The sequence below is a fragment of the Pristiophorus japonicus genome, chromosome 4, assembly GCF_044704955.1.
Source record: "Pristiophorus japonicus isolate sPriJap1 chromosome 4, sPriJap1.hap1, whole genome shotgun sequence".
In the NCBI taxonomy this organism is placed as follows: Eukaryota; Metazoa; Chordata; class Chondrichthyes; family Pristiophoridae; genus Pristiophorus; species Pristiophorus japonicus.
The window spans coordinates 306,086,473-306,100,559 of NC_091980.1; the positions used below are offsets into that span (position 1 = coordinate 306,086,473).

General features: G+C 70.4%; 1 protein-coding gene across 9 annotated transcripts in view; it reads right to left on the reverse strand.

The window, feature by feature from the left end:
- Nucleotides 1-14,087, reverse strand: part of ttc7b (tetratricopeptide repeat domain 7B) — a 453,719-nt gene that overhangs the window by 402,213 nt on the left and 37,419 nt on the right. For 3 of the 9 annotated variants that reach the window (XM_070879668.1, XM_070879660.1, XM_070879659.1), the window contains exon 1: nt 9,261-9,520. The exons of the other annotated variants lie outside the window; for them this stretch is intronic. In XM_070879668.1, the coding sequence (XP_070735769.1) occupies nt 9,261-9,381 (121 nt within the window). In that variant the 5' untranslated portion in view covers nt 9,382-9,520. Of the gene's footprint in view, nt 1-9,260; nt 9,521-14,087 lie in introns of those variants that run through there. 9 annotated transcript variants of the gene reach the window in all.

The following is a 14,087-nucleotide window of genomic DNA, read 5'->3' on the forward strand; positions in this document are numbered from 1 at the left end:
AGGGGGAGGGGAGGGCGCGTGAGGGGGAGGGGAGGGCGCGTGAGGGGGAGGGGAGGGCGCGTGAGGGGGAGGGGAGGGCGCGTGAGGGGAGGGGAGGGCGCGTGAGGGGGAGGGGAGGGCGCGTGAGGGGGAGGGGAGGGCGCGTGAGGGGGAGGGGAGGGCGCGTGAGGGGGAGGGGAGGGCGCGTGAGGGGGAGGGGAGGGGAGGGCGCGTGAGGGGGAGGGGAGGGGAGGGCGCGTGAGGGGGAGGGGAGGGGAGGGCGCGTGAGGGGAGGGGAGGGGAGGGCGCGTGAGGGGGAGGGGAGGGGAGGGCGCGTGAGGGGGAGGGGAGGGGAGGGCGCGTGAGGGGGAGGGGAGGGCGCGTGAGGGGGAGGGGAGGGGAGGGCGCGTGAGGGGGAGGGGAGGGGAGGGCGCGTGAGGGGGAGGGGAGGGGAGGGCGCGTGAGGGGGAGGGGAGGGGAGGGCGCGTGAGGGGGAGGGGAGGGGAGGGCGCGTGAGGGGGAGGGGAGGGGAGGGCGCGTGAGGGGGAGGGGAGGGGAGGGCGCGTGAGGGGGAGGGGAGGGGAGGGCGCGTGAGGGGGAGGGGAGGGGAGGGCGCGTGAGGGGGAGGGGAGGGGAGGGCGCGTGAGGGGGAGGGGGGAGGGCGCGTGAGGGGGAGGGGGAGGGCGCGTGAGGGGGAGTGGGAGGGCGCGTGAGGGGGAGGGGGAGGGCGCGTGAGGGGGAGGGGAGGGGAGGGCGCGTGAGGGGGAGGGGAGGGGAGGGCGGGGGAGGGGAGGGCGGGGGAGGGGAGGGGAGGGCGCGTGAGGGGGAGGGGAGGGGAGGGCGCGTGAGGGGGAGGGGAGGGGAGGGCTCGTGAGGGGGAGGGGAGGGCGCGTGAGGGGGAGGGGAGGGGAGGGCGCGTGAGGGGGAGGGGAGGGGAGGGCGCGTGAGGGGGAGGGCGCCTGAGGGGGAGTGGAGGGGAGGGCGCGTGAGGGGGAGGGGAGGGGAGGGCGCGTGAGGGGGAGGGGAGGGGAGGGCGCGTGAGGGGGAGGGGAGGGGAGGGCGCGTGACGGGGAGGGCGCGTGACGGGGAGGGGAGGGCGCGCGACGGGCAGGGGAGGGGAGGGCGCGCGACGGGCAGGGGAGGGGAGGGCGCGCGACGGGGAGGGGAGGGGAGGGCGCGCGACGGGGAGGGGAGGGGAGGGCGCGCGACGGGGAGGGGAGGGGAGGGCGCGCGACGGGGAGGGCGCGCGACGGGGAGGGCGCGCGACGGGGAGGGCGCGCGACGGGGAGGGCGCGCGACGGGGAGGGGAGGGGAGGGCGCGCGACGGGGAGGGGAGGGGAGGGCGCGCGACGGGGAGGGGAGGGGAGGGCGCGCGACGGGGAGGGGAGGGGAGGGCGCGCGACGGGGAGGGGAGGGGAGGGCGCGCGACGGGGAGGGGAGGGGAGGGCGCGCGACGGGGAGGGGAGGGGAGGGCGCGCGACGGGGAGGGGAGGGGAGGGCGCGCGACGGGGAGGGGAGGGGAGGGCGCGCGACGGGGAGGGGAGGGGAGGGCGCGCGACGGGGAGGGGAGGGGAGGGCGCGCGACGGGGAGGGGAGGGGAGGGCGCGCGACGGGGAGGGGAGGGGAGGGCGCGCGACGGGGAGGGGAGGGGAGGGCGCGCGACGGGGAGGGGAGGGGAGGGCGCGCGACGGGGAGGGGAGGGGAGGGCGCGCGACGGGGAGGGGAGGGGAGGGCGCGCGACGGGGAGGGGAGGGGAGGGCGCGCGACGGGGAGGGGAGGGGAGGGCGCGCGACGGGGAGGGGAGGGGAGGGCGCGCGACGGGGAGGGGAGGGGAGGGCGCGCGACGGGGAGGGGAGGGGAGGGCGCGCGACGGGGAGGGGAGGGGAGGGCGCGCGACGGGGAGGGGAGGGGAGGGCGCGCGACGGGGAGGGGAGGGGAGGGCGCGCGACGGGGAGGGGAGGGGAGGGCGCGCGACGGGGAGGGGAGGGGAGGGCGCGCGACGGGGAGGGGAGGGGAGGGCGCGCGACGGGGAGGGGAGGGGAGGGCGCGTGACGGGGAGGGGAGGGCGAGTGACGGGGAGGGGAGGGGAGGGCGCGTGACGGGGAGGGGAGGGGAGGGCGCGTGACGGGGAGGGGAGGGGAGGGCGCGTGACGGGGAGGGGAGGGGAGGGCGCGTGACGGGGAGGGGAGGGGAGGGCGCGTGACGGGGAGGGGAGGGGAGGGCGCGTGACGGGGAGGGGAGGGGAGGGCGCGTGACGGGGAGGGGAGGGGAGGGCGCGTGACGGGGAGGGGAGGGGAGGGCGCGTGACGGGGAGGGGAGGGGAGGGCGCGTGACGGGGAGGGGAGGGGAGGGCGCGTGACGGGGAGGGGAGGGGAGGGCGCGTGACGGGGAGGGGAGGGGAGGGCGCGTGACGGGGAGGGGAGGGGAGGGCGCGTGACGGGGAGGGGAGGGGAGGGCGCGTGACGGGGAGGGGAGGGGAGGGCGCGTGACGGGGAGGGGAGGGGAGGGCGCGTGACGGGGAGGGGAGGGGAGGGCGCGTGACGGGGAGGGGAGGGGAGGGCGCGTGACGGGGAGGGGAGGGGAGGGCGCGTGACGGGGAGGGGAGGGGAGGGCGCGTGACGGGGAGGGGAGGGGAGGGCGCGTGACGGGGAGGGGAGGGGAGGGCGCGTGACGGGGAGGGGAGGGCGAGTGACGGGGAGGGGAGGGGAGGGCGCGCGACGGGGAGGGGAGGGGAGGGGGCGCGCGACGGGGAGGGGAGGGGAGGGCGCGCGACGGGGAGGGGAGGGGAGGGCGCGCGACGGGGAGGGGAGGGGAGGGCGCGCGACGGGGAGGGGAGGGGAGGGCGCGCGACGGGGAGGGGAGGGGAGGGCGCGCGACGGGGAGGGGAGGGGAGGGCGCGCGACGGGGAGGGGAGGGGAGGGCGCGCGACGGGGAGGGGAGGGGAGGGCGCGCGACGGGGAGGGGAGGGGAGGGCGCGCGACGGGGAGGGGAGGGGAGGGCGCGCGACGGGGAGGGGAGGGGAGGGCGCGCGACGGGGAGGGGAGGGGAGGGCGCGCGACGGGGAGGGGAGGGGAGGGCGCGCGACGGGGAGGGGAGGGGAGGGCGCGCGACGGGGAGGGGAGGGGAGGGCGCGCGACGGGGAGGGGAGGGGAGGGCGCGCGACGGGGAGGGGAGGGGAGGGCGCGCGACGGGGAGGGGAGGGGAGGGCGCGCGACGGGGAGGGGAGGGGAGGGCGCGCGACGGGGAGGGGAGGGGAGGGCGCGCGACGGGGAGGGGAGGGGAGGGGAGGGCGCGCGACGGGGAGGGGAGGGGAGGGCGCGCGACGGGGAGGGGAGGGGAGGGGAGGGCGCGTGACGGGGAGGGGAGGGGAGGGCGCGTGACGGGGAGGGGAGGGGAGGGCGCGTGACGGGGAGGGGAGGGGAGGGCGCGTGACGGGGAGGGGAGGGGAGGGCGCGTGACGGGGAGGGGAGGGGAGGGCGCGTGACGGGGAGGGGAGGGGAGGGCGCGTGACGGGGAGGGGAGGGGAGGGCGCGTGACGGGGAGGGGAGGGGAGGGCGCGTGACGGGGAGGGGAGGGGAGGGCGCGTGACGGGGAGGGGAGGGGAGGGCGCGTGACGGGGGAGGGGAGGGGAGGGCGCGTGACGGGGAGGGGAGGGGAGGGCGCGTGACGGGGAGGGGAGGGGAGGGCGCGTGACGGGGAGGGGAGGGGAGGGCGCGTGACGGGGAGGGGAGGGGAGGGCGCGTGACGGGGAGGGGAGGGGAGGGCGCGTGACGGGGAGGGGAGGGGAGGGCGCGTGACGGGGAGGGGAGGGGAGGGCGCGTGACGGGGAGGGGAGGGGAGGGCGCGTGACGGGGAGGGGAGGGGAGGGCGCGTGACGGGGAGGGGAGGGGAGGGCGCGTGACGGGGAGGGGAGGGGAGGGCGCGTGACGGGGAGGGGAGGGGAGGGACGGGGAGGGGAGGGGAGGGCGCGTGACGGGGAGGGGAGGGGAGGGGCGCGTGACGGGGAGGGGAGGGGAGGGCGCGTGACGGGGAGGGGAGGGGAGGGCGCGTGACGGGGAGGGGAGGGGAGGGCGCGTGACGGGGAGGGGAGGGAGAGGGCGCGTGACGGGGAGGGGAGGGGAGGGCGCGTGACGGGGAGGGGAGGGGAGGGCGCGTGACGGGGAGGGGAGGGGAGGGCGCGTGACGGGGAGGGGAGGGGAGGGCGCGTGACGGGGAGGGGAGGGGAGGGCGCGTGACGGGGAGGGGAGGGGAGGGCGCGTGACGGGGAGGGGAGGGGAGGGCGCGTGACGGGGAGGGGAGGGGAGGGCGCGTGACGGGGAGGGGAGGGGAGGGCGCGTGACGGGGAGGGGAGGGGAGGGCGCGTGACGGGGAGGGGAGGGGAGGGCGCGTGACGGGGAGGGGAGGGGAGGGCGCGTGACGGGGGGAGGGGAGGGCGCGTGACGGGGAGGGGAGGGGAGGGCGCGTGACGGGGAGGGGAGGGAGGGCGCGTGACGGGGAGGGGGAGGGGAGGGCGCGTGACGGGGAGGGGAGGGGAGGGGAGGGGAGGGCGCGTGACGGGGAGGGGAGGGGAGGGCGCGTGACGGGGAGGGGAGGGGAGGGGAGGGCGCGTGACGGGGAGGGGAGGGGAGGGCGCGTGACGGGGAGGGGAGGGGAGGGCGCGTGACGGGGAGGGGAGGGGAGGGCGCGTGACGGGGAGGGGAGGGAGGGCGCGTGACGGGGAGGGGAGGGGAGGGCGCGTGACGGGGAGGGGAGGGGAGGGCGCGTGACGGGGAGGGGAGGGGAGGGCGCGTGACGGGGAGGGGAGGGGAGGGCGCGTGAGGGGGAGGGGAGGGGAGGGCGTGTGACGGGGAGGGGAGGGGAGGGCGTGTGACGGGGAGGGGAGGGGAGGGCGTGTGACGGGGAGGGGAGGGGAGGGCGTGTGACGGGGAGGGGAGGGGAGGGCGTGTGACGGGGAGGGGAGGGGAGGGCGTGTGACGGGGAGGGGAGGGGAGGGCGTGTGACGGGGAGGGGAGGGGAGGGCGTGTGACGGGGAGGGGAGGGGAGGGCGTGTGACGGGGAGGGGAGGGGAGGGCGTGTGACGGGGAGGGGAGGGGAGGGCGTGTGACGGGGAGGGGAGGGGAGGGCGTGTGACGGGGAGGGGAGGGGAGGGCGTGTGACGGGGAGGGGAGGGGAGGGCGTGTGACGGGGAGGGGAGGGGAGGGCGTGTGACGGGGAGGGCGTGTGACGGGGAGGGGAGGGGAGGGCGTGTGACGGGGAGGGCGTGTGACGGGGAGGGAGGGGAGGGCGTGTGACGGGGAGGGGAGGGGAGGGGAGGGCGTGTGACGGGGAGGGGAGGGGAGGGCGTGTGACGGGGAGGGGAGGGCGTGTGACGGGGAGGGGAGGGCGTGTGACGGGGAGGGGAGGGCGTGTGACGGGGAGGGGAGGGCGTGTGACGGGGAGGGGAGGGCGTGTGACGGGGAGGGGAGGGCGTGTGACGGGGAGGGGAGGGCGTGTGACGGGGAGGGGAGGGGAGGGGGTGTGACGGGGAGGGGAGGGGAGGGGGTGTGACGGGGAGGGGAGGGGAGGGGGTGTGACGGGGAGGGGAGGGGAGGGGGTGTGACGGGGAGGGGAGGGGGTGTGACGGGGAGGGGAGGGGAGGGGTGTGACGGGGTGGGGGGGGAAGGGAGGGGGTGTGACGGGGTAGGGAGGGGTTGTGACGGGGTGGGGGGGGGAAGGGAGGGGGTGTGACGGGGTGGGGGGGGGAAGGGAGGGGGTGTGACGGGGTGGGGGGGGAAGGGAGGGGGTGGGGGGGAAGGGAGGGGGTGTGACGGGGTGGGGGGGGGAAGGGAGGGGGGGGGAAGGGAGGGGGGGGGGAAGGGAGGGGGTGTGACGGGGTGGAGGGGGGAAGGGAGGGGGTGTGACGGGGTGGGGGGGGAAGGGAGGGGGTGTGACGGGGTGGGGGGGGAAGGGAGGGGGTGTGACGGGGTGGGGGGAGAAGGGAGGGGGTGTGACGGGGTGGGGGGGGAAGGGAGGGGGTGTGACGGGGTGTGGGGGAAGGGAGGGGGTGTGACGGGGTGGGGGTGGAAGGGTGGGGGTGGAAGGGTGGGGGTGGAAGGGAGGGGGTGTGACGGGGTGGGGGGGGGAAGGGAGGGGGTGTGACGGGGTGGGGGGGGAAGGGAGGGGGTGTGACGGGGTGGGGGGGGAAGGGAGGGGGTGTGACGGGGTGGGGGGGGAAGGGAGGGGGTGTGACGGGTTGGGGGGGAAGGGAGGGGGTGTGACGGGGTAGGGAGGGGGTGTGACGGGGTGGGGGGGGGGAAGGGAGGGGGTGTGACGGGGTGGGGGGGGGAAGGGAGGGGGTGTGACGGGGTGGGGGGGGGGAAGGGAGGGGGTGTGACGGGGTGGGGGGGGGAAGGGAGGGGGTGTGACGGGGTGGGGGGGGGAAGGGAGGGGGTGTGACGGGGTGGGGGGGGAAGGGAGGGTGTGTGACGGGGTGGGGGGGGTGTGACGGGGTGGGGGGGGGAGGGAGGGGGTGTGACGGGGTGGGGGGGGAAGGGAGGGGGAGTGACGGGGAGGGGGGGAAGGGAGGGGGTTGTGACGGGGTGGGGGGGAAGGGAGGGGGTGTGACGGGGTGGGGGGGAAGGGGAGGGGTGTGACGGGGTGGGGGGGGAAGGGAGGGGGTGTGACGGGGTGGGGGGGGAAGGGAGGGGGTGTGACGGGGTGGGGGGGGAAGGGAGGGGGTGTGACGGGGTGGGGGGGGGGGAAGGGAGGGGATTTGACGGGGAGGGAGGGGATTTGACGGGGAGGGGAGGGGATGTGACGGGGGTGGGGAGGGGAGGGGAAGGGGTGTGACGGGGAGGGGAGGGGAGGGGAGCGGAGCGGAGCGGATGGGAGGGGAGGGGAGGGGAGGGGAGGGGAGGGGAGGGGAGGGGGTGTTACGGGGAGGGGAGGGGGTGTTACGGGGAGGGGAGGGGAGTTACGGGGAGGGGAGGGGAAGTTACGGGGAGGGGAGGGGAAGTGACGGGGAGGGGAGGGGAGGGGGAGGGGAGGGGAGGGGGAGGGGAGGGGAGGGGGAGTGACGGGGAGGGGAGGGGAGGGGGAGTGACGGGGAGGGGAGGGGAGGGGGAGTGACGGGGAGGGGAGGGGAGGGGGGAGTGACGGGGAGGGGAGGGGAGGGGGAGTGACGGGGAGGGAAGGGGAGGGGAGGGCGTGTGACGGGGAGGGGAGGGCGTGTGACGGGGAGGGGAGGGCGTGTGACGGGGAGGGAGGGCGTGTGACGGGGAGGGGAGGGCGTGTGACGGGGAGGGGAGGGGAGGGGAGGGGAGGGGAGGGCGTGTGACGGGGAGGGGAGGGGAGGGGAGGGCGTGTGACGGGGAGGGGAAGGGAGGGGGTGTGACGGTGTGGGGGGGGAAGGGAGGGGGTGTGACGGGGTGGGGGGGGAAGGGAGTCTGTGTGACGGGGAGTGGAGGGGGTGTGACGGGGGAGGGGAGGGGAGGGGGTGTGACGGGGGAGGGGAGGGGGGTGTGACGGGGGGAGGGGAGGGGGTGTGACGGGGGGAGGGGAGGGGGTGTGACGGGGGGAGGGGAGGGGGTGTGACGGGGGGAGGGGAGGGGGTGTGACGGGGGGAGGGGAGGGGGTGTGACGGGGGGAGGGGAGGGGGTGTGACGGGGGGAGGGGAGGGGGTGTGACGGGGGGAGGGGAGGGGGTGTGACGGGGGGAGGGGAGGGGGTGTGACGGGGGGAGGGGAGGGGGTGTGACGGGGGGAGGGGAGGGGGTGTGACGGGGGGAGGGGAGGGGGTGTGACGGGGGGAGGGGAGGGGGTGTGACGGGGGGAGGGGAGGGGGTGTGACGGGGGGAGGGGAGGGGGTGTGACGGGGGGAGGGGAGGGGGTGTGACGGGGGGAGGGGAGGGGGTGTGACGGGGGGAGGGGAGGGGAGGGGGTGTGACGGGGGGAGGGGAGGGGAGGGGGTGTGACGGGGGGAGGGGAGGGGGTGTGACGGGGGGAGGGGAGGGGGTGTGACGGGGGGAGGGGAGGGGGTGTGACGGGGGGAGGGGAGGGGGTGTGACGGGGGGAGGGAGGGGGTGTGACGGGGGGAGGGGAGGGGGTGTGACGGGGGGAGGGGAGGGGGTGTGACGGGGGAGGGGAGGGGGTGTGACGGGGGGAGGGGAGGGGGTGTGACGGGGGGAGGGGAGGGGGTGTGACGGGGGGCGGGGAGGGGAGGGGGTGTGACGGGGGCGGGGAGGGGAGGGGGTGTGACGGGGGGCGGGGAGGGGAGGGGGTGTGACGGGGTGGGGGGAAGGGAGGGGGGTGTGACGGGGTGGGGGGAAGGGAGGGGGTGTGACGGGGTGGGGGGAAGGGAGGGGGTGTGACGGGGTGGGGGGAAGGGAGGGGGTGTGACGGGGTGGGGGGAAGGGAGGGGGTGTGACGGGGTGGGGGGAAGGGAGGGGGTGTGACGGGGTGGGGGGAAGGGAGGGGGTGTGACGGGGTGGGGGGAAGGGAGGGGTGTGACGGGGTGGGGGGAAGGGAGGGGGTGTGATGGGGTGGGGGGGGAAGGGAGGGGGTGTGACGGGAGGAGGGGGTGTGACGGGAGGGGGTGGGGGGAGGGGGTGGGGGGAGGGGGTGTGACGGGAGGAGGAGGTTGGGGGAGGAGGTGTGACGGGAGGGGGTGGGGGGAGGGGGTGGGACGGGAGGGGGTGTGACGGGAGGAGGAGGTTGGGGGAGGAGGTGTGACGGGAGGGGGTGGGGGGAGGAGGTGTGACTGGGGGGGGAGGGGATGTGATGGGGGACGGGGAGGGGAGGGGAGGGATGTGACGGGGGACGGGGAGGGGGGGAAGGGAGGGGGTGTGACAGGAAGGGGGGAGGGGTGTGACGGGAGGAGGAGGTGTGACGGGAGGAGGGGGTGGGGGGAGGAGGTGTGACTGGGAGGGGATGTGACGGGGGACGGGGAGGGGAGGGAGGGGAGGGGTGTGACGGGGTGGGGGAAGGGAGGAGGTGTGACGGGAAGGGGGAGGGGGTGTGACGGGAGGAGGGGTGTGACGGGGGCGGGGCGGGGAGAGGAGAGGAGTGACGTGGGGGGGTGGGGGAGAGCCAGCAGTATAACTCCAACTACCGGGTGCAGTCCGGTTGCTGGAAGGTTCTTTGGGCGGCTTGGACGATCTGAGGTGAAAATGTCCTCATGGAAACTTCCAGATTAATGACCGAGAGAAGCTCCAATCCGCGGCCGAGCCCGGGGCCGTCGCGACTCACCGGCTGCGCGCTGACAGGAGAGGCCGAGGCTGTGAGCTGGCCGGCCGCGGCTCCTTACCGTTGCCGCTGAGTTTTGTCGGCAGCTGTTTGATGAGCTCCCGGATCTTGTCCCACAGACCCTCGTTCCGGCAGCGCTCGATTTCAATCTCCAGCCGGGTCCCTGACTTCTTCGCCGCCATTTCAGCGGCTGAGGCCGAGCGGCTGGTCCGCCAACTGCAGCGTCTCCTCCTCCCCCGGCGGCGGGCCCGTCAACTGCAGCGCGTCCACCTCCCCCGGCGGCAGGTCCGCCAGCTGCAGCGGTTCCGTCAGCTGCAGCACTTCCTCCTCCCCCGGCAGCGGTTCCGTCAACTGCAGCGCCTCCTCCTCCCCCGACGGCGGGTCCGCCAGCTGCAGCGCCTCCTCCTCCCCCGACGGCGGGTCCGCCAGCTGCAGCGCCTCCTCCTCCCCCGGCGGCGGGTCCGCCAGCTGCAGCGCCTCCTCCTCCCCCCGGCGGCGGGTCCGCCAGCTGCAGCGCCTCTTCCTCCCCCGACGGCGGGTCCGCCAGCTGCAGCGCCTCCTCCTCCCCCGGCGGCGGGTCCGCCAGCTGCAGCACTTCCTCCTCACCCAGCGGCGGGTCTGGGTATTACAGCGCCTCTTCTGCCCCCAGCGGCGGGCACTGGAACCGCAGGACCAACCTGCTCAGTTTTCTCTTTTCTTCCCTCACAGGCACAGGTACAGGGAACCCTGCCACAAGTAACCGTGCTCACTTCCTGCCAGGGAACAGCAGCAGTCCGCATCAGATAACCGAAACGAAACCACTGGTACATAATCTCCCGATGGCAGGCGTAGCAAACTACATAACATAGGAATTGTTGGACGAAACAAGACCCAGATTCATCTTGTTCGCCTTCTACCATCTTGATAGTCACATGAAACACTAAGAAGGGAGTTGGTGACTAATTATAGCAATGAATCTCTAGCAATTAGTCTACAACAGACCCAGATATGTAAAAGGGAAGACTTGCATTAATATAGCGCCTTTCATGACCACCGAACGTCCCAAAGTGCTTGACAGCTATTAAAATGAGGATAGTGAAGACATGGTGCGAGGATAACCTCAGTGGTGGAGAGGTTTGGGAACCATAACAACAGCTTGTATTAATATGGTGCCTTTAACATCGTAAAACACCCCAAACCACTTCACAGGAGCGTTATTAAACAAAATTTGGCACCCGATCTACACAAGGAGACGTTAGGACAGGTGACCAAAAGCCAAAGGTGATCAAAGAGGTAGGTTTTAAGGAGAGAATTCCAGGGCTTAGGGCCTAGGATGCTGACGGCATGGACTTTTTTTTATTTCAAAAATATACTTTATTCATAAAAAAATCTGTACAGTACATTCAAAGGCATTTCAATACATTTAGCTGCGGTCAGCAATCCCATACACTATTATTTGGGTGCTGACGGCAGTTCCGTTCATTACATTTCCTTGTTTTCCAGTTCAAGTGCAATTCGGTCCAATACGAGATACATTGTAGTACATTCAAACCACTATACAGTACACGGAATGGGTGACAGTACATTTACATTTTCCTTTTCAACATGCATTACGAAACAGACCTTGCATTGTACATGGCACTACATAGGTGTTTACTGATCATGGTGCTTCATGTACACAAAAAGTAAATTACAAGTACGGCCCGAGGGGGTTTTTGTACTGATTCCTGCCCCCGGGTTTTCCGTGGCAGAAGAGCTTTAAACTGTGGCCCTTCCCCACCGTGCCTTTGCGGCGATTGCACCAATTTTAAGTGCGTCCCTCAGCATGTACTCCTGGATCTTGGATTGCGCCAGTCTGCAACACGCAGACGTGGACATCTCCTTGCTTTGGAAAACCAGCAAGTTTCGGCAAGACCAAAGAGCATCTTTGACCGAGTTGATGGCCCTCCAGCAGCAGGTGATGTCTGTCTCGGTGCGTGTCCCTGGGAACAGCCCGTAGAGCACAGAGTCCTGTGTTACAGAGCTGCTCGGGATGAACCTCGACAGCAACCACTGCATCTCTTTCCAAATCTGCCTTGCGAAGGCGCAATCCTGAAGGAGATGGGTGACAGTCTCGTCCGCCCCGCAGCCCGTTAGGGGGCACCGTGCCGTGTTGATGAGACGTCGGCTGTGCATGAACGCTCTGACAGGTAAGGCCCTCCTCACCGCCAACCAAGCTACGTCTTGGTGCTTGTGTGAAAGCTCTGGCGATGAGACGTTCTGCCAAACAAGTTCGACAGTCCGCTCAGGGAACCACCCGACAGGGTCCACTCTCTCCTTTCGTAGGGCGTCCAGGACCTTACGTGCTGACCACTGTTTTATAGCCTTGTGGTCAAAGGGGTTTTTTGTGAAAAACTTTTCCACGAAGGACAGGTGGACAGGCATGGTCCAGCTGGTGGGGGCGTTTCGCGGCAGCGTGGCCAGACCCATCCTTCGCAACACCGGGGACAGGTAGAACCTCAGCACGTAGTGACACTTGGTGTTTGCGTACTGGGGGTCTGTGCACAGCTTGATGCAGCCGCACACAAAGGTGGCCATCAGGATGAGGGCCACGTTCGGAACGTCCTTTCCTCCACTTCCAGAGATTTGTATATCGTGGCTCTGCGGACACGGTCCATTTTGGACCTCCAGACAAAGTGGAAGACGGCCCAGGTGACTGCCGCGGCACAGGAGCGAGAGATGGGCCAGACCTGTGCCACGTGTAGCAACCCCGAGAGCACCTCACTCCTGATGACCAGGTTCTTTCCTGCCATGGAGAGGAAGCGCAGCTTCCACCATCCCAGTTTTTGTTTCAGCTTGGCGATACGCTCGTCCCAGTTTTTGGTGCACGCCCCTTCCACTCCGAACCATATTCCCAACACCTTCAGGAAATCTGGTTTGACGGTGAAGGGAATGGAGGCTCGGTTGGTCCAGTTGCCAAAGAGCATGGCCTCGCTGGAAGTGTACGGGGGTATGCTTCTGGCCGGCAGCATGTCAGAATCAATGAGGAAAGGCATCATCACCCTCATCTACAAGCAGAAGGGGGAGAGGGAGGAAATCAAAAACTGGCAGCCCATTTCGCTGCTCAATGTGGACTACAAGATCCTGTCAAAGGTCATCGCCAACAGTGTCAAGTCTGCTCTTGAGCTGGTGATTCACCCGGACCAGACCTGCGCTGTCCCCGGCAGGAAGATCTCTGATAGCCTCGCGCTATTCAGAGATACGATCGCCTACGTGCGGGACAGGAGGGTGGACACCTGCTTAATCAGCTTAGACTAGGAGAAAGCCTTTGACAGGATATCGCACACGTACCTGATGGACGTGCTCTCCAAAATGGGGTTTGGGGAGGGTATCCACAATTGGGTCAAACTGCTCTACACAGACATCAGTCGTGCAGTCCTAATCAACGGGTGGGAAACTCAAAGCTTTCCAATCAGATCTGGAGTCAGGCAAGGCTGTCCTCTCTCGTCTGTCTTGTTTGTGTGTTGTATCGAGCCCTTTGCCGAGTCCATCAGGAAGGATGCGGGCATTAGAGGGGTGACGATCCCAGGCAGCAGAGGTGCTCAGGTCAAGACCTCCCTATACATGGACGACGTCGCCGTCTTTTGCTCGGATCCGCAGTTGAGTTTGAACTGGCCTCGGGAGCAAAGGTCCCACAGAGCCGAGTACAACTCGACCGGTAAGCCGTCGCTTCCGGGAGTTTTATTCGTCTCGAAGGACCGGACGGCCTTTGTCAGCTCGTCCAGAGTTAGCGGGTGGTCCAGACTCTCCCGCTTGCTGTCGTCTAAGACCCCCGAAATAGACGACAGGAAAGACTGGGAGGCCGCGCGGTCTGTGGGCTTGACGTCGTACAGCCTGGCATAGAAATATTTGCTGATCCTCTGCATGTCAGGCTGCGAAGACGTCACAGAACCGTCTTCTTCCTTTAGGCTGGTGATCACAGAGCTCCCCGTGTACCTTTTGGAAGAAGAAACGCAAACACGTCTCGTCCTGCTCGACGGAGCGAACTCTGGAGAGGAAGATGATCTTGGAGGACTCTGAGGCAAAGAGCGAGGCTTGCTGGCCCTTCACCTCTTTGAGTTCCTCCGCGACATCGACCCCCATCGACTGCAGCAGGAGCAGGTTTTGCATATTCGTCTGGAGTTGGGACAATTCCCTCTGTCTCCCTCTTGTCTGCTGAACACCTTTGAGGATGAAGAACCTCTTGATGTTTGTCGTGGTTGTTTCCCACCAGTGCATGGGGGAATCGCAGAGGGATTTTACGGTTCTCCAACCTTTGTAATCCCTCTTGAGTTCCTCCACGTTTTCCGGAGTCAACAGTTTCACGTTCAGCTTCCATATCCCTCTGCCAACTTTCTGGTTTTCCTGTGGGCGACAGTCGGCCAGTAGGAGGCAGTGGTCAGAGAAGAACACCGGCGTGACGTCGGTGGATCTGACCTTGAGCGTGTGGGACACAAACAGGAAGTCTATTCTGGAACGGACGGACCCGTCTGGTCTCGACCAGGTGTATCTGCGCGGTGCTCTGTCTACAGGGTTGCTGAAGACGTCGCACAGCTTGGCGTCTTTTACCGCATCCATCAGGAGTTTGGACGTGGCGTCCAGCTGACAGCAGACGCCAATGGTGCAGCGAAGGAAACCGGGGATGCACAAGTGGCAATCGGTCCAAAGTCACCGATTCTTCCCGAGCATACTACACTCTTCACTCAGACTGTATCCAAAAGAAATGCATCTAATTTGCATTTGAATGAATTGCCACTAACTGCTTTCACTGCCCCCGAGGGAGCCTGTTCCAAAGATTGACCACTGAAATAATATTTCCGCAGATTCCTTTTAAATTTACCCCCCTTCAAGCGCAGGCCGTGTCCTCTGGTTCTACTGTCCTGGACAAGGT